This window comes from Rhodnius prolixus, unplaced genomic scaffold (genome assembly GCF_049639745.1).
Source record: "Rhodnius prolixus isolate KJV_2025 unplaced genomic scaffold, Rpr scaffold_1, whole genome shotgun sequence".
Lineage (NCBI taxonomy): Eukaryota > Metazoa > Arthropoda > Insecta > Hemiptera > Reduviidae > Rhodnius > Rhodnius prolixus.
The window spans coordinates 44,493,597-44,515,273 of record NW_027411581.1 but is presented as its reverse complement, the minus strand read 5'-3'; the positions used below and the strand labels follow the sequence as shown (position 1 = coordinate 44,515,273).

The following is a 21,677-nucleotide window of genomic DNA, read 5'->3' as shown; positions in this document are numbered from 1 at the left end:
CGCTGAAAGTTGAAAACTACTCTAGAAACTAGTAAACATAAACAGAAAGTTAATTTACCGAAATATAAATGACTGGTGATAAAAGTAGTTATGCTAAATCTAAGGATCTTGACGGTAGATTCGTACATTGCATCTCCAGTTTCGGGCCTGGATCCTACTTATTCTCATTTTCGAGGCTCTGTCATTCATCAAGTACCGGTCTTAAGAATTTTTGGAATAACTCCTACAGGTCAATAGAACAAAATCTATCTTATTTGATATTTGCTATATTATCTTGATAAGTTTTTAGATGTACCTTATCCTATGCTGATATCTGCTGTAAATGCTATATTCCAAAGGCGTTCATTTGGTTTATTTTAAAATGTGTATTATTTCAGGTGAAAAAGGATGTTTACACATACATGGAGTTTTTCCATATTTATTGATTCCATTAGATAAAAACGTAAATGTAAATGGATTCATTCATCAACTATCAGAAAATTTAGATAAACAATTGAATAAAATTTGTAATTCAAAATATAATAAGCAGAATGTATTTAAAATTACTCAAGTTAAAGGCATGTAGGTATTAAAAGTTCCTGGAACATTCTTATGCTAAAAAACACCTTAATTGATAACAATCATTACTTATGCAGACCATTCTACGGATATCATGACAAGAAACACGATTATCTGAAGGTATATTTTTACAAGCCATCACTTATAAAAAAAGCTGCAAACATTTTGCAAGAAGGGCAAGTCTTAGGACAGTCTTTTCAGCCCCATGAAGCCCATATACCTTATGTTTTACAGTTTTTCATAGACTATAACTTATATGGAATGAGCCACTTAAATATTGAAAAATTTACTCTTCGAAAGGAAGGTAAAATACTTTTGTTAAAGTTATACTTGATTTGCTTAAGAACATATGTGTATATATATATATATATATTGTTAAAGGAATTGAAAGTGATAATTCTAAACATTTGGAAAAAGTTAGTTTCTGTCAGTTAGAAGCTGATGCAATTGCAGATGACATTTTAAACGTTTCACAAGTTTCTGGTAATTCATTACTATTTTGTCAGTGTTCGCTAGAGCTACAGTTGAAGTTATTTAATCTAAATATAACTTAAAATATAATATTGCCCTAACTGTATTCATGTTTTCCAAATCTAGGAAGCTCTATTTCAAACCCTGGCTTGATTCATATATGGGAAGAAGAGAAAGAGCGAAGGAGAAATGAAGAATTATCCTCTGACCCTTCTATTCAGTCTTATCAAAATCTTGATAATACTTACCGCTCAGAATATGAATCAAAACGAATTACACAACTCTTAGATGCAGTTAAGGTAATTAAGTTTGTTAACTAAATTGTATTTTTCGAAAGGAGGTCAGATATAAAAAAATCTCAACTACATTGTCTTTTTTCCATATTATTTGTAATATTATAAGAGATATAGATGTAGTAGATTAGTATTGTATATAGAATATAAAACTTTTTTTTTTCTTTAAATGATAAATGATATAAGGCGCGTCAACATCTGAGGTTACTGGCGCCCGGAGCTTCTCTTTTTTCAGTGCTCTGCCGGCATCCGGACAGTGTTCTTTCGTTGCGGACTACATTGTCCATCACCGGACAGGGTTCTCTCGTTGCGGACTTCACTGTTCATCACCGGACAGTGTTCTTTCGTTGCGGACTACACTGTCCATCACAGGACAGTGAGCTGTAAAAAGCTTCTAGAAAGAGAAAATCCAAGGGTCAGCAGCTGGATTTGAAACCGGGTCCTCCGCGTGGGAATCCAATACACTAACCGCATACTAACCCTTCCATATTTTGTATTTATTTATAGAAACGAGATGTTTATGCTGCGTTGTTGTGCACAGTAGACAATGATGTATTAATACTAATATAAACTAAATACGTAACATTTTGAAATATAATAATCAGTGGATACGCCATAAATATTAGCTACGGTTGTTGACATGACCTAGTACATTAATAAACTACAAAAAAGAAGGTATAAACTCTGGTTAAACCTTTTAGTTAATTTACAACAAAATATAGCTAGCTTTGTTCAGATTTGAAAATTTAATGATACAACAAATGCATCCCTTGCAGTTAAGGTTATAAAATTAAAATGTTTTGAAAACTTGGAACATACAAATTTTTTTTAAATAATTTCTTTGGCATTATAAAATATATTCAAAAGATATTTAGGAAGAAATAATAATTTACCGAATCAGCTTTTCCCTGAAATATTCAGTTGTATTTATTTATTTTTTTAGGAGCGTATCAAAATAAAATTGAGTCATAATGATTATCCTGCAAATGATTCTATTACCCTAGATGCTTCATTTAGAGAAAGCCATCGCACTGAAGATCTGCACAGAGAACTTCGTAAGTTATTTGGATTTCAATAAAAAAATAGTGTTTCATTCTTGAAATATATTATGGAACAAAATAATTCAAATTTTTATTTACGTAATAAAATATTTCATATGCTATAATTGAACGGTTTCACTTTACAGTTGATTCGCAAGATCTTTTGTTATTGGATGCATTTCGGAAAAATTTAGAGTGTGAAGATTATCAACAAGAGCAAGATTGTGTACCAGATGGTGATAGCATTCTTGGTTCGCAACGAAATCCACTTGAAGAGGAGAGCTCTTCTGAAGATGAAAATACCGATCTAACACAACCTCTTCATGTGTCTGAAAGTGAAATTTCTGACAGTGAAGAAGTTGATGCTAATGAAATTGATAAATGTAACACTCTCCAAAACTCCAATCTTAACTTAAGCAGGTTAGTTAGTTTTATTATTAATATTATTATTTTCCAGCGCATGGACTTCTACGGTCATTAGTGCCCGATTATTATTATTATTATTATTTATTTTTAAGTTACAATTTCACTCGTTTATAGTTATTAATAATAATATCTTTATTTATGTCTCATAATTTAAATTAAGGACTTTTCCTCCTGCTTTTCATATTTTTTGTAATGTATTTTCTAAGTGTTTTCATTTTCATAATTTATATTGAAATTAAAAAGCTTAAAAATTGATAAAGTTTTGTATTAGTAGCTCAGTATACTTATAGATATCAACCTAAATTATTTCAGCAATAATATTCTTAATATTTTATAAGTATATTTCAAGTTAAATTTAAAATGTAATTCCAGCCTACACCTTTTACAAAATTTCTTTATGAGAGAACAACTCTCTTTTATTGACTTCTTGGTCCTGAATTTTGGATTCCTGGAATTTGGCAAATTCCAAACTTTTATGTCTAGTCTATACTTTCATAAATTTTTTTAAATTTTTCTTTCATTTAAGTGTAATATAATAAAAATAAAAATTGGCCTTCAGGTACAAGACGTAATTAAAATGTGTGTGTTATACAGTAAAGTACCGAGAAAAATTCGATATGATAGAATCCTCTCCCCAAGGCCTGTAGTTCGGTGGAGGGGTGCGATACCTACCTAAATGTATCAAACTGCTTTTGATTAGATTGATATAGACTCGAAAAATTTGACTACCGCAATCAAATCTATCATTAATTGATTCGTTGGTCGTCTTAAAATATATATTTTTAGAACTTAATTAATTATTATTCATTAATTTTTGACTAGCCCAATATTTTTCTCTTTAATTTTGTTTTTATTTTTTATATACCAATGTTTTTGTATATATATAATATAGACCAAACCATACAAATGAGTTGTTAGTTATATTTCTAAAATTGTAAGGTTGATTGATGAGATTGCTGTGTATCTCAACTTCTCAAATCTTTAAGCTGCAATCTTTTAATGTTATATATATATGTATCCAGAGAAATGTTCTCCCTTGTTTCACTTTTTCTTTTTTTTTTAGGAAGGTGAATACTATTAATAAAATTATAAATATTGAAGATTCATCAATTGATTTTAATGATTTAGAGCGTTTGAATAATTCAAGTAACAGTAAAAAGTTTACACCTAAAAAGCACAGAAGAAGTAATCCAACTACCCCAAATCGGTACAGTTCTCTGGATGTGACTGTTAAGAAATCTCCAAGAAGTAGAGCCCCTAGTGGAGACTTTTCAGAAAAGGAATTCTTATCTTCCCAAAACTCACCCAAAGCTAGAACTTTTTTTGACAAATTTCAACTTAATGCCACATTAATACAATTAAAAAAGAAGTTAAGTCAGAACGATGACGAAATTGCAGAAAGTTCAATAAGCAAAAAAGGTTTGTAAACTGCCTACCTTTGTTAATAATTAGGAAATCGTTCGAAATTCTTTCAATTTGTTTTTTCATTGTTTTAGATATAGAAAATGTTGAAAAAATAGCAGATCAGAGGTATCTTTTATCAAACTGACTTACAGAGGTCAATTTTATTTGTCTCTAATAATTTTTTGTTTGCTTGATTTCAGACGTCTGGATACCACTTTATCAGGAAAAACTGCTATTTTTTCTAAGACGAACAAGCAGAGGCTTGCAAAAAAATATTTAGATTTTGGTTGTAGTAATATTGTTGAATTAGATAAACATCATCTTGAAGATATTGATAACCAATCTCTATCAATTAGAGAGTCAGGAGAAAATAATTTTTTGCGAAATAATGCAAATATTAGTTGTGCAGATAAGAGTATCTCTAAAATTTCTACAACACCTTGCTTAGATTCAAATTTATCAATGAAGCAAAATGGATTGAAGAGTTATCTGACTTTATTGGAACCACCAGGCAAAGAGGAAGTCATTAAAAAAATGGACACTTTATGCTTGCAGATAAAAAAAGTTACTTCTCTCTTCTTTAGCGAGCCTCAAGATGAAGTTTCACGTAAAAATATAGGAAGTGAGGCAATTTCTATTTCCAGTTCTCTTTGGAGGAATTTGAATGAATTTAAGGGATTATTTTACTGTGGTGATATTAAAGCTATGAATCAACTACAACTTAATAACAGTGAGCGAGCCATGGACAGTGTTGTATTGTTTCCAATTAAAATTCCTCCTACCAGGAAAGAATCTTTAAACTGGTTGATGTCATTCATGTCCAATAAAATTACTCCTAGCCAAAGTAAAGAGGGCAAACACAGTTTTGAGGAAGACCATTTAGATTCTTACGAAAATTATAACGCTTTTGAATTCTCATGTACTTCTTTTGTTGGTGATGACGCTCCTTCTTGCAACTTGCAGTTGAAAGATGTTCTTGAAAGAGAAAAAAAATCAGAAATGTTAAAGGTAAATATTTATTTCATTTTTATTGGATAACTAATTTTTCATTTTTTTAATTTATTTTAGATTAATTTCTTTTTACAGTACGAAGAAAATCTGCCTGTAATCTCTCCATTACTAAATAAAGATACAAATAGTTGTGTCATTGAAAAAGCTACACTAGATGGGGATTCTATTATGTGTGAGGAAGAACAAATTACAAAACTCTCTACTTCCATTGTAATCAATAATTCAAGTTTCTTTAATTTATTGCCCTAGTTATTTTCATTAGGAATTTCTCTACACCACACATTAAAATTAGAATTATGGTTTTCTTCTAATTTATCTTTATGTACGATTTTCTTTCAATTTATTTTTGTTGTTATTTTTATGGTCGCAAAAGTGAGGGACCTGTTCTCTTATACCTACTCTAGAAAACAAAAATACCTCAAAGTCTCCTAGTCTCGATGCAATATTTAAGAATATCATTGACTATCACAGATTCTTCCTAGTTATTCCAGATTAATTTATTCCATAAAACTATTAGTCTGAAGCCTGCCGACATCTTTAACGTCCATCCAGATCTCTCCAATTCTCTCCGGCCTCCACTTCTTGATAATCTCATCAGTAAATCATGAAGCGAAATCACATTCTTCTCTTAATTCTGAAAATGTGAAACTTGGAAACCCAACTCTTACTCATCATATCCTGTTTCGAAACCAACATTGTTTAACCTTATTTTCTATACCCGAATGGCCTCCAAGAAATCTTTTAACCTCTCTCTTCTTTGCAAGTAAATCTAAGAAAACCTTTCGTAGATCCTCCTACCACTCACTACACCTTGAAGTAGTTCCGTCATCAGCAAAACCTCCGGCGCTAACCAAGGCGCAGCAGACGTGTTCGTTTGTTTTGATGTTATGAGATTAAGATTAATATTAGAAAACGGTACGGGACCTACGCCCCATGGCACCGCAGCCACTAGAGGCTTATTGTGCCTTCCCCTTTTGAGTCTAATAGCTGAAACCTTCCCTTCTAAAAAGGTTGAGGACTTTCCCTACTAGTTCTTTTTGCGCTATAATTTCCTTTGTTCTCAAGTTCCAAAGGTTTTATAACGTAACCGCTCGATTGCAACACAATCGAACAACAGACTGTCTCCTCCTCTTCCTGACACAGTCTGCACAACGGTTCCGAGCTAATAAGCCTCACCTTGTGCAGATGCTTCCTGAACCTACCATGCCATGTGAATGGGCCTGTAATCAGAGAATCTTGTTTTGATGTTATGAGATTAAGATTAATATTAGAAAACGGTACGGGACCGTTGTGGGTGGCTCTTTGGCTCTTTGCTTGCACAGCCAAGGCATAATAGTCTTGCTGTGTTAACTCCAGGACACATCACCCAGCTCTTATCGCGCTCCCTCCAGATCCAATCTCTCAGAGCCGCATGAGCTGAAACCTTGGTGATCCCCAGGACAGGCTCCGGTCCTATGAAAGGAGTGTTAGCTCCATTCCTGGCCAGTAGATCAGCTGACTCATTCCCCTTAATCCCCACATGACCCGGCACCCATTCCAACTTTATTGTGCCGAGCCAGTTGTTCTAGGACCTTCCTGCATTCCCAGACCAGGGAAGAAGTAATTCTGAAGGAAAAAATGGCCTTCAGCGCAGCCTGGCTTTCCGAAAAGATGCAGATCTTCCTATTTCTAACATCCTTCCGCAGGCTTTCCTCAGCACATATTTTAATTGCAAAGACCTGGGCCTGGAAGACGGTGGCGTATCTCCCAAGAGACCTCTCAATGAGTACCTCGGGTTAAAACCCCATACTCTGCAACCCCAGTCCCACAATCCATCTTGGAGCAACCGGTAAACCAAATGTCTCCATTCCGGCACTGATCTGTCCAATTCACCCATTAATCAGTCCTCGATCTGATTAACACCTGAAATGGAGTCTGGAAACTGTATACAGGAAAGATATTGTCTCCCACCATGCCGATAACCGGCCCAGGGTCGACCGTATCCGTTATGTTCATGTGGCCAATGCAGCAACTAAAGCGCCTCCATTGCCCATTGCACGCCATGCTGTACGCACTGGCCCTTGCCTCCGCCTGAATAAAATACTGAAGCAGAGAAAACCCCAGCAGTTACCTTTTGATGTTACCTGATCTCATACCAAATCTTCCAACACATGATTTTTGCGATTTATTGTAAAATCTTCTGGTAGTGTTTGTTTTTATCTCTCTTCGAACTATTGTCCGTAAAATTTGATTTTAAAAAATATTCAGAAATTATGTATTTTAATATCTTTGGACCTTGACTCACAATTTATTTTATGTTTATAGCATAAATACATTACATTATTAGCAATGGAATTACACATACAAACGCGGGGAACATTTAATCCAGATCCTGAGTATGACCGGATTAATTCTTTGTTTTATTGTTTAGTAAATGATGTGCCTCAGGAATGTGCAGTTTTAAAAAAATTGATAGGTAAGATATTTTAATTGAATATGACTTTCTCTTCTAATTTGAAATACATTTTTCTCAAAGACTGTTTGGTAATTAATTATTTATTTTAGGGGTTATTGTGGTGTGTTCAGAAACAAATCCTGAATTTCTTTCGCATCATTTGAAGTGTGAGGTAACTGCAGTCCGAACTGAAGAGGAACTTTTGACTAAATTCGTTGATATTGTTAGATTTCACGATCCCGATATACTTGTCGGTTATGAGGTGCTTTGAAGGGTACATTTTAGTTCTAAATTAATTGTTAACATTTTTTAAATTAAACTTTTATATGATTTGTAGACAGAAATGTTATCTTGGACTTACCTGATTAATCGTGGTCATCTTCTTGGTATAAATTTATATTCCTTACTGGGACGAATAAAAGATTTTAGTGACTCCCAGCTTGAAATGAAGCTGAAGGTAAACGAAGAATTTCAGCTTAAAATCGTTGGAAGAATTATTTTAAATGTATGGCGATTAATGAGATATGAGGTAAATTTATAGTATTTATGTTACGGTGTTTACGTTTAAATTGTTATGACCATTCAATTTCAGTGGGTATTTTATTTTGTGATTATGTAATATATTGTATTTTATTGTCTCTTACTTCTAGAAAGAGAAAGTAGAGGAAGAAAAAGTGCGATAGCTTATATTTTCGAAGTGGAATTTTCATTGGATATTTTTGAACAATATTTGTATAACTTGTTTAGTGTGGATATGCGTTACTCAAAACCCATTGAATGCAAAAGCTTAATTTTCAATTTTGATACTACTTATACCACATTGATACTATTGATATTTCGGTTTTGACTGAAATCGGTTACCTAAAAGAGTGACTTACTAAGGGATTTCTCAGTTAATTGAGATATTCCCGATAGTAGCTGCTACGATTTTCTTTAATCTTCTATCCCAATTATTCATCTAAATAACTTCCAATTTTGAATGTAACGTTTTTCCTGAATTTTTTTTTTTCGAGACTTTCGGGGATCTGCTTTAATAAAGTTTCCGTATAAAGTATTTCTTTTAGTATTCTAATATCTTACAGTACTCGTATTCTAATTTGTAATAATTTGCTAATCTGTACATCAATGATCATTAGAATCGTTGCTGCCAGAATTCTAAGTTTGAAGGAATCTATTTACCAGCAATTCTATTTGCAGAATACATTTTTCTGAGATTTATAATTAAAAAACATTGATCTCGATTTTCTTTAATTTTAAATACTGTATATCTTTCTGAGGCTAGCAGACTTCCCAATCAATAGATTCTCTATCTTTAATAGGATACCCGGTTATCCAACCGGGATTAACTTCTCGACAACTATAGTTGTAAGAGATTAGATTAGATTCTACAGGGTTTAGACAGGAAACCTACGATATTGCGACCAAAATAGTCTGTTTCACATAGGCGAAGGGTTAATTGATGCACCAGTAAATTTCATTATGTAGTCACTTTGATGGTGGGGAGGGGAAGCTTGAATGAGGGGAGTGGTTGAGGCTGGCCTAGCAGATTTGCAGCGGGTTCTCCTGATAAGTACATTGAATTGACTTACACTGATTTTCCCCCTCGGTATTTGCTCAAGATATTTTTAAGGTATGTATGTATATATTTTTGAATCCTATTTTTCGTCCGCATACATAATCACTTCACCGATTGCGCGATTTAATACTCCCAAATTCATTTCTTTTAAAAATATTCTCTTAAGGATACGAAGTATTTTACATTTTTATTTTTACAATTTTTAATTGTAAATTTTTCTTATTTCACAGGCGGCATTAATGAGTTATAGTTTTGAGAATGTACTTTATCATATTTTACGCACACGAGTTCCTCACTACTCTTTTAAAACACTTTCAGAATGGTGGAATAGTTCACTTTCAGACAGGTAAAAAGTGCAGTTAAATAAATCTTATAACAAAATTCTAAGAATGTAGCAGCAAATTAACTAATCATTAAATATTTGAAGTGATGTGATTTTGTCGTAAACATAATATATTTTTTTATGAAAAACAATGTACTTTGTGAGCGGAATTGAATCTCCTATTCTCCATTTTGGCGTGCTTGGGTAGGTAATGCTTTCCATAAGCTGACCATATTCTTGGCAAACAATAAGAAGGTTTGTGTCCAGAAGACTAGGTTACTGTTCTTATAAAGAAAGGAATAGTGTTGGTTTTATCTTTAGTTGTTTGTTTTTTATTTATTTTTTTTTTAGCAGGCGTATTAGGAATTTAACCAAAGTGTTAAAATTAACTTCTCGACAACTATAGTTGTAAGAGGTTAGAAACCTACGATATTGCGACCAAAATAGTCTGTTTGGCATACCCTAGAAATTCATCTCTTCTAGTTTTATTTTTTTAATCAGAATTCTGATGGGAGTGCTCCTCGGAAAGTGTAATGTACGTCTTGGTAAACCGAACTCTGTGCCATTTACACTGACTTAACAATTATTGAGCGGACAGCATGTGACTTACAAAGCTGCCTGGTTGTCGAGAAGAAGGTGATTCTGGACTGAACTACCTTCAGCACAGAGTGATTGTGGTCTTTTCGCAGCACAATGAAATATTGTGTCTATTTCTGCTTGAAGGACTGTAAAGGTTTACTGAGATGTTACAACTAGTATTCCTGCGTACACCCCTGCTCCTACTCTTTACTCCAATTTGAAGCTGATAATATCCCTCTCACAGTCTCTGACATTAGCGGTTCATACTTCCTTTCTATTCGGCGTAAGTATATTAGTGGCTTTATGAAGCTACATTTAGGAGAACTTTTTATTGGAGGAGAGAACCAAAACCGAGTCCCACTCTAGCCCTTTAAATTTAAGATGTATAAGATTATGGTTAAACAGTAGGTAGAAGTGTTAGAAGCGCTAGCAAGGAACATTACTATAACTTTGTCAATTTGTGTTTGTATTACTTAACTCAAATTTATACATGTCGATAATTTACTAAATAATTATTTTCGTTAACTATAATTGTTGAACTTTGTGTTATTTTATTGTTTCAGGGTACTAACATTAAGATACTACTTAACGAGAGTAGAAGGTACTGTTAAATTGTTAGAAAAGTTAGACTTTATTGGCCGAACGTCGGAATTAGCGACTTTATTTGGAATTCAGTTTTTTGAAGTTCTTTCAAGGGGTTCCCAGGTATATCAGAGAATTGTTTTATTTTAATTAATCATATAATTTTACCTACTTTCATTATTTATTTTCAATGATTTTGCAAAATAAGCACATTATGTATTACTCAACTAGTTTTTTCAAATAACATTGAATGAGCTAAGGAAGGTGTGTATATCTTCTAAATCATGCGAACACGATGACTTATGAGTTAAAAACTGTACAGTACGACTTTTACTAAATTGGCAATTCAAAAACTTAAACCAAAAAGTCACTTATGAAAGTTGTCTTATTTGTTTAATAAAAAAGTGAAATTGTTTACAGTTTCGTGTTGAATCCATTATGCTTAGAATGGCAAAACCTAAGAATTACATTGCTGTTTCTCCGAGTATTCAGCAGAGAAGTGCAATGAGAGCTCCCAGTTCTCTTCCTCTGATAATGGAGCCACATTCTAGGTAAAAACTATTTAGAAATGGGTAGAATTTTTTTTATTTATTATCGAGTTTCAGTCATCAATTGAAGATTATTAACATATTTTTTAATCAGCATTCCAATGAATATGAGGAACTTTTTACACTTCCCTTCAGAATTTTCATTTTGACTGAAACTCTTTGAACGACATATAAAAGCTACGTAAGGTTTTCATCATATTACACACTCTGCTCAAAAAAAATAAATAAATAAAATAATACAATAATAGTAATAATTGAGTTAAATCTCTGAAAATGATAAATGTGTTTTACTCTGTTTTAGATTATATGAGGATCCAGTCATTGTTCTTGATTTTCAGAGCCTCTACCCATCAATGATAATTGCTTACAATTACTGTTTTTCCACCTGTTTAGGACTTCAACAGCATTTGTTAGAGTAGGTATTCAATGAGGCTTGTAGCCTCATCAAATTCCATGCTAGAATATTATAATAATATAGCCTAACTTCGCAACAAATGTTCTTTTTTGTTGCACCCACCAACTGAAAGAAATAACTGCTGGAGCGTCACCAAGGCAACAGAGACAATCTTCATGCATGTAGAATTTCTCAAAGATAACTATCGATTCGTTCGAAGAAAATTGCTTTGCTGTTAGACCTTCGCATTTTATTCTTACTGGATTTTTTCTTTTTATCCAAAGGAACTTCTTACTTTAGCATTGGCTGCGTTTGCGTGGTTATATCTATTTGTTTTAAACATATACTGAATATATTCCTTGTCAGACGCTGGATACCTGCCCTCTAGAAACTTCTCAAAAAATTATCTATGTCCATGCTGATATTTCAGAGTGCAAATCCCAGCAATTAAGCAGTACCCTTCAATCATGGGCGCAATCGCGTGAAGAGAATCCTAATATTACAAAGAAAACGCCCCACAGCGAAGAACAGATTGCCGAGGGTAAGAATGGGAGGAAAACATGGAGATAACAAAATGGGATAGAAAGGACAAGGTCCGACGTCAATGGTCAGTCGTCCTCTTTAGTTAGGCACGCTTTTTTCTGTCTTCGAAGTCAAGTGAGGAGGAGTGATAGATTTCGGAACTCTCAACGACTCTGTCCAACTTAGACCAAAGTTAAGCATAGTTGGCTGGAAAGCGGAAGCTGAAGTTTGTCTCTGTTGCCTCGGTGACGCTCCAGCAGTTATTTCTTTCAGTTGGTGGGTGCAACAAAAAAGAACATTTGTTGCGAAGTTAGGCTATATTATTATTATATTCTAGTTAGTCTATATTACTGTCGGGACAGTGGTGTAATATAAGAGGTTAAGTGTAACGTTACCCACTACGTTGGAAAAGAACTTTATAGTAAAAAAAAGTTAGAAAGACGTTTAATCGTGGATAGGAGAGGATTAGAAAAGGCTCTGATGCAATTCTACAATAGTATTAGAAGTGGGAGTTAGCTGCTGTTGGGAGTTTTTTCCGCAGTACTGTGTATGTAAATGAATTTCACTCCCTCCCCAAAGAATAAGAAAAAAAAAAAAATGGGTATTTTTCGTTTTTTTGATTAGATTTCTAAGAGCTTTGAATATTTGAGTAATCTAAGCAGCATTATATAAAATCCCTTTATGTATTGAAGTTGTAATTAAGTGAAAACTAGATGAAAAGATATCTTAAGAAAGTTTTGATTCATTTACATTGAGGTAAATGAATAGTAGTGTGAGATGAATGTGGTAATTACAAAAACAAATAATTGTTAAATGTTTTTTTTTTTTGCTTATCTCTTATCTCTTTTGCTTGTTATACTTTGCATACTTTGCAAAATAAATAAACAAGTAAAAACAAAATGTAATCACTAACATATTTGATTTATCAGTTTACATTTCGCTTAAAAATTTGCCTTGTTTACAGTATTAATTTGAATAATAATTTTCTCCCTGGTCTTATAAGGATTTGTTCTATCCCTTGAGTGTCCTCAATATTAATCTAAAGGATTCTAATAAATTAAGCAATACATTTTTTAATAAAAACTTGTAATTTACTTTTATAGGAAAGATGAAATTACATTTGGATGTACTAGTTTGCTTATTGATCCTAAAGAATTATATCGAGCAAAAGAACACTTGCATATTTCACCCGCAGGAGCTGTGTTTGTGGATAGTTCTATAAGAAGAGGAATTTTACCACGAATGTTAGAGGAAATACTAGAAACCAGATTGATGGTTAGCAATTTTTTTTTATTTGAAATGCACACCAATAGGGAATATAAGGCGGTAAATGATTAATCAGTCAGTAAATAATCTCTAAGTGCAATTAAAACTAGAAATACAAATAACCTGATGAGATCTAACCTGGAGTAACTTGTTAATTTTTATTCCGGGGTTATTGATTAAATACAATAACGGAAAGGCTGTAAAAAAACAATTCATAATTCAACATTCATTCAATGTATTTTCAACGGACACACCGTAATATGGCTTTTAAGTCCAACTGTATTCATGAAGTAGAATGGAATCAGAACAAATCAGTAATATCCTCGCACTAACAATCTTATTAAATTTTAGCCGGAACAAATATTCGTCCATTTTGTCTTTTATTATTGTAATACTTAAGTTCCTAAGCGTTATGGAAGCACACACGTTATGGAGCTGGTGGTTTCTATTCTCACTCAAGTTTTAAGTGCACTTCGAGTCAAATCTTATTAAACCATCAAAAATGCTAGTTGTTTATTATACAGCGTAGGAGAAGATTCTTATTATTGCATCCTTCCCATAATAAGTTCAGTCTGCATCTATTTATATTTTGGGGCGCATTGATTTTGCGGTTATAGCGCCCTTAACCCTGTATGATTTCTCACTTACTTCATTTGTATGTAGATTTTCCAATTTAGAAGAGGTAATAGTACATAAGTTCTCCAATTCTTTACAATAGTACATTTTTTCTTAATTCAGAATGCGATTCTGAGATTTATGCGACTATGACTAGGATTAATTACAGGTTTTTACCTTGGATTTTATTTATGTTACCATACATCCATACATATGTGCTAAATTATGTTAGCTAACCACCTCCGTCAAGTCACCTCTACAGAGTTGACGAAAGACAACGAAAAATGTATTACTTTTTTTTATATATATTTGCCATGTATTAACGTTGATATATGTTTGTTTAAGCTCAAAAATTCTATGAAAAGGCATAAAAGTAATAAACCCCTCTATCAAGTTTTAGATGCAAGGCAACTCGGTCTAAAACTAATAGCGAATGTAACTTATGGGTATACTTCAGCTAATTTTTCAGGAAGAATGCCATGTATTGAGGTAATCATAACAAAAAACAAAATATCATTTTCCTAATTACATAGATCTATAACTAACAGTTTAATCAGTCCATAGGGTGGAAGACGGCATATTTTAATTGGAGGAGCATCGTAAGTCCACTGTTTATTTGTGGTTTTCGTTATTAATAATTATTCATCGATAAATTCGGGTATAAATGTATACGTGAATTCCAATAAGAAAGAGTTCTGAGGGAGTTTTTCTCGAGGTTTGAAGGTTGGATTAAATGTATAGTTTGAGGTGCATCGGATGGCAGAATATGTATTGTAAAGAGGCTACTGGCGAATAGTAGTATCCACGGATTAATTGGCTAAAAGAGTTTTCAGTAATTGGTGTGGCTGAATTGGAAGATCTAAATCTATTATCTGATCTAATCCATCGATTTATAATAACAGTAAATGGTGACTGTTGTATTGGTTTTTGATTTTCGTTTAGGTGTCACCTGGAATTCCTGACTAACTGAAAACTGAAAGTGTCGATTTTCTATAAAACAGCTCTAATGATTTTATCCAAACTGATTGCATCCATTTACATCCATAACGTTTATTTAAAACGCACGGTAACTTCATTTTAGTGCAGTTCTAAAGAAGAGTGAGAGGTTGTACTTTGCTTTAAAATGGCATATTTAGTCTAATGTATAGATCTATATTTATATAGTATAATCGAGAATGATTTAAGTTGCTAAAATTAAGATATTGAAAAAAATAACGAGTTCCTGAAGGTCTTTCAGTTTTATGAGAATCTTAATTGTGAATTTTAAACAATTTATCCCTTCGTCATGGTTAAGATAATTAAAATGATATTTACTTTTTTTAGTTTTAATGATAATGTTTGAAGCATTGTGCTATAGTTTTTATTATTTATTTATATTACTACATTATTTAAATTTTTTATTATTTACAGGTAGGTGATAGCGTAGTCAGTAAAGGACGGGAAACTTTAGAGCGTGCTATAAAACTTGTCGAGAAAACTAAGACATGGGGAGCTGAAGTGGTTTATGGTGACACGGATTCCATGTTTGTTTTATGCAGAGGTAAATCTCGTCAAGAGGCTTTCAGGATAGGTCAAGAAATTGCTGATGCTGTTACTCTAGACAATCCTAAGCCAGTTAAATTAAAGTTGGAAAAAGTGTATCAACCTTGCATTCTGCAAGTGAGTTATATTTTTAAAATATTATCATAATTGTTAAAAGTTTTTCGTTTGGTAGAACACCAAGGGGTCCGAAAGTTAAAATAATAAATGTCTTTTAAAAGAACATTATTTTTTGGCACTGCTAACCATTAAATTACAACAACTTATATTGTAACAATAGGCAAACATTCAATTAATTTATTGGAGTTAGTTTCAGTTTTCAAGTCAAGAATTCATAACTTTTAGTGAAATGACAACAAAATTAATACATACTCTCTTTTTTTTCCTTATAGACAAAGAAAAGATATGTGGGTTTCATGTATGAAAGCGCTGAACAAGAAAAACCAGAATTCGATGCAAAAGGAATAGAAACTGTCCGCAGGGATGGTTGTCCAGCGGCTAGCAAAGTAAATATTATTTAATTAACTGATCATAAATATTTGAAAAAAATAACTGTTTTGTTATCCCTTTCATTAAAACTGTTAATAAACTAACAAGAACATTCTCTTACACAATTTCATCTAAACTTGCTTTTTTTATGTAAAGTAATCATCGGAAGTTGATGAGAAATACTCTTAAACTTTCTATTTTTGACTAAAAGTAATCATTACAATAAATTATCTTAATATACCTGATTAATCAGTTTGTGATACGCATAACTCGACCCCCCCCCCGGACTGTGAGTTCTAATTTACACATTTTCATTTGTATTAGATGATAGTTTGCTTCTATATTATGCAGGTTCACTGTAATAAGGCGGTTTTTGTAGCAGTTAAATAAAAATAGATGGACTTACACACAAAGGAAATTTCAAAAAAACTGGAAGAAATTTTCAATATATGTAGTTGCACCTAGTCTATAGATTTTTCAAAGCGAAATTTTTGCCACAAATTTGATTCTTATTAACATTATCTATGGATTAAAACCATAATACATAGTTAAATGTTACTTTTCAATTAAGTAACATGTGACATGTGAGTCTATGAAGTTCAAACAAAAGCTAGGAACTATTTTTAAGAATCAACAAAGGTTGATCGATTTTGACCGAAAATTTCTGTAAGACCTGTTGCAGGAACTAAAACGAAATTCAATGTTCTATGGCTCAGTTTTAGTGGATACTTAGACATTTAAATTTCTTAATTATATTTTTCTGGTTTAGGCATTACTACATTGAATACTTCTGGTGTACATACAAAATCAATTTGAAAGAATTTTCGCAGAGTTAGAAAAAGTGAATTATTTGGTGAGAAACGTGTGCCCGCCTTTTATAGTCCCCTTCTTAATAAGAATGATGATTTAATGTTACTTACAAATTTTCATTTTCATTTTTAAAAATGGATCTTGTTTAATAAATTTTAAGAAAAAATGTCGCGTTTATTAAGATATTATATCAGGCCTTGGCGAGTATTTAATATTACAAAAAAAGAGAAGTTTTTATTTAGTGGAGTAATTTGAAGAAAAACAATTAAAAAATTATTATATTTTATTATATACTATAATTTATTGTATTATTAAATTTTTTTTATTATAATTATTTTTTTGTTGAAGCTGGTTAATTAGATGACTACTGAGATCTAATAATATTTTCTTTTTTTTTTACTAATGCACAGAAAATATTCTTTAGTGAAATGAAAGTTAAATAATTATTTTTAGATTTTAGAGAAATCGCTTAAGATCTTGTTTGAAAGTTACGATATTAGTAAAGTAAAAAGTTACGTTAGCCAACAGATGAGCAAAATTATTTCTGGTAAATTGTATATTCAAGATTTAATTTTTGCAAAGGAATATAGAGGATTGCGAAGTTATCAACCAAGTGCCTGTGTTCCTGCTTTAAAACTAGCAAAGTAAGTTATGAAAGGAATGAATGTTGATTTCTTTTTGTGTCATAACTTCGAAAATAACTGTAATTCTAGTAATATAATGGTTCTGTATTTTCATTAATTTAAAGAATTTTTTTGCTTATTTAACCATTGGAATGTATGCTTACTAACTTTGTTTAGTTAAGTACATATTAATAGGCAAATTATGCAAAATTAAACATATGAGCTGATTAAACTCCTGTCGTTTTGGAACTTGAAAAATAAAATCTGTTAACACGGCAAATTGCGACGGTGAACTTTTCGAAGCTCCTGCGGGAAAATGTACTTGTAATAATTGGTAGGAAATTATTATAAAATATATACATATATTTGTTCAAGAGAATGGATTGCCAAAGATAAACGATCAGAACCAAGGATTGGAGAGAGAGTTGGATACATTATTACATGTGGTCCACCTGGTGTTCCTCTTATTCAACTTGTCAAAGCACCGTACGAATTGTTGACGAACACTTCATTAAAAATTAACTCTGAATATTACATTACCAAAGCAATATTACCGTGCTTAGATAGATGTTTTACCCTTCTTGGCGTTAATGTTTTTTCGTGGTAAGTGTTAATGATACATTACTTTTTATTAATTGCAACAATACTCTCATTTAGATAACATTGTAGGTATAAATTACTTCCGAAAAAGCAGTTCCTAAGGAGGCAATTACATGCTGAGGTAGGATTGAAAAGAGCAACTTTATCTCAGTACTTTCTGATGGAGAATTGCATTGTTTGCGATGAAATAACAAATTCAAGTGTTTGTGCGAAATGTCAGAAGAACGCCCAGTTGTTAAGCGCGACTGTAATGAATAAAATATATTCCACCGAAAGGAAATTTACTCTTTTAACGCAGGTATTAATTATAATTCTTCTTTCTAGCTTTATTCCTGTTCAGGGTAGAGAAGTGGTGCTATAGGGGTCAAAGAATCGAGGATGTATACTGTTACAAATATGTTATCTATGTGTCTGTTGAATTTCTCGCCCACCTATTCTATCCCATCTACATTTCTGTAGCCAAAATTGGACTAAATAGAGTACGGATAAATAAAAACATCAAAAACGCCAAAACTTTAGTCTACAAAAGTGTTGGCGTGCTATGGTTTTTCTAAGGTGCCCAGGTTTATTGTTTTCAGTCAATAATTGAGAGTTTTCAGACAGTTTCGTAAAAAAAGTAATTATCCTTTTCTCTTTTTATGCCAATTCCTCAGAAACAACTCCGGATGCCTTCGAGACCCGCACTTTATCCCTACCATTCTTACAAATGAATTCTTAAAACGTCCTCCCTTTCTGTTTTCAGACAGATAGCTATTTCAATTATCAAAAGAAATACTTTTTTCTTTTAAATATTGGCTTTCACTGGTAAATACTTTTTCTCTCGACTTTCGGGGTGACTCGTTGATCTTCCGATTCGGCGCAGTCAGCCCTCTTTTCTTATTTCTTAGAATTAGAAATGTCTATTCGAGTAGTCAGTTAAGTTTTCCTTTGTGTAGGTTTTTTGAGGATGAACGTAGCGTTATGTACATATTGGTAAAGCGATGTTTATGAAAAACATAATATATAGGCAGTGGTCTGGAAAGTAAGTTGTTACTGGCTTTCCGATTTGTAGATAGAAAATTCTATAATAGCGTTTTAATTAACTTATTTGTGAAGTGCCATGTATTCTTTTTTTCTTTTCTTGTGATGAATTTTTTTTTGTATTATTTAAGTTTCTTTTCATTAATGTTTTGTAAACTACGATTGGCGGCATTTACTATTGTCTATGTTTATGTTTTTCATAATTGTGTGCATTAATCTTGAATAAAAATGTTTCATTTTTGTTTATATTACGTATTATGTATTTTTCAAAATTATTTCTCAAGCCTCATTTTAAAATCACACATAAGTTTAAACCAATTAAACATGTGTTTGTAATTTGTGTACCATACGTTGCCATTTGCTGCATTTTAATAAGATATAATGAAGGTTATTGAATTATAATTATTATATGATTAGATGAGTTTCATTATAAATGTAATCAGTGTAAGCCTAACTAATCTATTATAAATTTTTGTAACACTTAGGAGATCTTTGCGAATATCGGCTTTTATACTCATATATATATATATTTTTTTTCTAAGAATGATTGTTGAATTAAATAATAGTTTTTCATTGTCTGAAAATTTTACTTCTGAATTAACTAATTGTATTTGATTTTAAATTTTTAGATCTGCAGTAGCTGTAGTGAAAGATTCGTTGAAAATGAATGCATTTCACTGGACTGCCCAATCTTCTTTAGTAGAATGCAAGCTTCTAATGAGTATAAAGACGTGCCATATCTCAGAAATATCATAGTAGATTGCTTTCCTGATTAATTATAAAGTTAAAAAAACATGGTGCTTTATCTATCACTGAAGAAGTAATTTTGTTATTAATTTTGTTGTATTCTAGGTTTTAACTCTTTAATATATATATTTTTGTTAGTTTAGTTACTTTTAATTTGAAGTTCTTTTTTCAAATCACCCATGTTACTGATCTTTCAAAGTTATTGATTCTTAGCCCCATTTGGTAATTTATAAATTCTGATGTTATTTGAAGGAACACAAAAAATAAATCTAGGACTAGCCTAATTGTTTAAGGTCTAAATACAGGACCATTCATTCTATATAAGTTTTACTACTTTTAATGAATATGTTTCTTCTCGAGCTACACGTCGTCTTTTTGCCGCCCAACATTTATCAGCCCAAGCCTTTATGCTTGCTTTCTTTCAAAAAAATTTTTGCCTACACCCTTTACTGGGCTTCATTTCTCGCTTTCTACTGCGCGCTAATCCTGATTACTTGTTGCGGGTTGGCAGATCTGGCAGGTTCGAAGTAATAGCGGCAATGGCCGCATTGAAATCGTTACAAATGACTCCCTTGCTTACATGTATGTAGCTCGACCACTTATTGACAACTAAGTCTAAGATTGGCGTTCGCATTAGTACAACAATTTGGCACCCCTCCCTGTTATTAACTTATGTTGTTCCAGGTCTTGACCCGTTTATTATAAAAGTTTGTCCCTTTTTTTCAGGTTTTTTTTTCATTCAAGCCTTATAGATTTAATTTGGACTTGGGCATGTTGTTTCATGCCGAAAATGTAAATAGGTATGCACCTTTTATGGTAATTCAAAGCTATACCATTTAGTTTAGATATAATACTGTTTAAGGCCGATTTTTTTACAAGTGATTCAAGATCGGGTAAGCACTGCTGCAAAGCCTTATGATCGCTGGAAATAAAGTTCGGTCTCTTTTAAAACTTTGGAGAAGATAAAAACTTAAAATAAGTTGTTCACTATAAATTTCTTAAAAGTCTAAATTTGTGTAAGAAAGAACTAACTGCTAATAAACCCTAGAATGAAACTTATTCTTTAATTGATCAATTGTCGTGTAAATATTTGCAAAGAATGTTAACTGTCAATTGATCCTGAGATGTTACAGGTAGGATAAGCATCCAATAGAAAATGCTGTAGATTGTTAACACTATACAAGAAGAACTTTATATATAGCTGCTGTCAGGAATTTTTCGATCAGCAATATTTACACAAATTTAATTAACGAATGCCGCTAGAACAATTCAAAAAACTCTTAGACTGTACACCTCTTTCAATTTACAAGAATTATTGACTGTCTTATACTTTTCTGCGTTTTATTTTCGGTTGGTGCCAACGAAATTCTGTCTTCAACAATATTTTTTCTTTAAAAAAGAAATACAAATTAAAGCTTTATTTCTATTATTATTTCTATTATTTCTATTATTTATTCTATATTTTATTTTCAATTCTTTCCATGTGCATTTCTTTTATGTGAATAATGTTGTGTACCTGGTACCTGGTGTATTATGAAACCAGCAATTTTTATTAAGTTATCTTAGTAAAAATGTTATCATGTAAATAATAATTTAGTTGAAAGTAATTTGAAAACAAGTGGCGAGACCAGTAAAGCTAATATGTATTGTGGTACTGGGTTCCATTCCCGGCCATAGGCCTTGGATTTGATTTAATAGTAAATAAAAGAAATTTACAGTAAAGTATGTTTGCTAGTCGCCTCCGTCCACGACACCTAATTGGTAGTTGGACGCTAAGCCCCGTCTGAAAAAATAGTAATTTGATAACA

The 21,677-nt window shown here is 32.1% G+C and overlaps 1 protein-coding gene across 6 annotated transcripts; it reads left to right on the top strand.

Annotated features, from left to right (window-relative positions):
• Positions 1-90: 90 nt before the first annotated feature.
• Positions 91-21,644, top strand: PolZ1 (DNA polymerase zeta catalytic subunit). Of its 6 annotated transcripts, XR_012461846.1 has the most exons (28): positions 91-229; positions 378-561; positions 636-862; positions 940-1,041; positions 1,156-1,328; positions 2,266-2,377; positions 2,509-2,782; positions 3,852-4,207; positions 4,285-4,318; positions 4,393-5,200; positions 5,279-5,413; positions 7,508-7,658; positions 7,748-7,899; positions 7,975-8,166; positions 9,444-9,559; positions 10,678-10,819; positions 11,117-11,247; positions 11,546-11,659; positions 13,264-13,435; positions 14,387-14,530; positions 15,452-15,700; positions 15,973-16,086; positions 17,333-17,523; positions 17,878-18,105; positions 18,172-18,400; positions 19,752-19,942; positions 20,596-20,669; positions 21,003-21,644. XR_012461846.1 is itself a non-coding variant. In XM_074140171.1 (27 exons), the coding sequence occupies exons 1-26, from the start codon at positions 91-93 to the stop codon at positions 19,896-19,898; spliced, it is 5,016 nt and encodes a 1,671-aa protein (XP_073996272.1). In that variant the 3' UTR covers positions 19,899-19,942; positions 20,596-21,644. The 6 variants fall into 6 exon arrangements, 5 of the variants coding, with proteins under 5 accessions (XP_073996272.1, XP_073996284.1, XP_073996271.1 ...); XM_074140171.1 differs by having other exon boundaries at positions 20,596-21,644; XM_074140183.1 differs by lacking the exons at positions 20,596-20,669; positions 21,003-21,644 and having other exon boundaries at positions 17,462-17,523; positions 19,752-20,022.
• The last annotated feature ends 33 nt before the right edge of the window (positions 21,645-21,677 follow it).

What these genes read in the sequence shown, in the direction of transcription:
- PolZ1 (XM_074140171.1), top strand. Translation starts at nt 91, where the DNA reads ATGCTAAATCTAAGGATCTTGACGGTAGATTCGTACATTGCATCTCCA. An exon ending in GAAGAATGCCATGTATTGAG is followed by an intron (nt 14,531 to 15,451) that starts GTAATCATAACA and finishes TATTATTTACAG; the next exon opens with GTAGGTGATAGCGTAGTCAG. An exon ending in GTTGTCCAGCGGCTAGCAAA is followed by an intron (nt 16,087 to 17,332) that starts GTAAATATTATT and finishes AATTATTTTTAG; the next exon opens with ATTTTAGAGAAATCGCTTAA.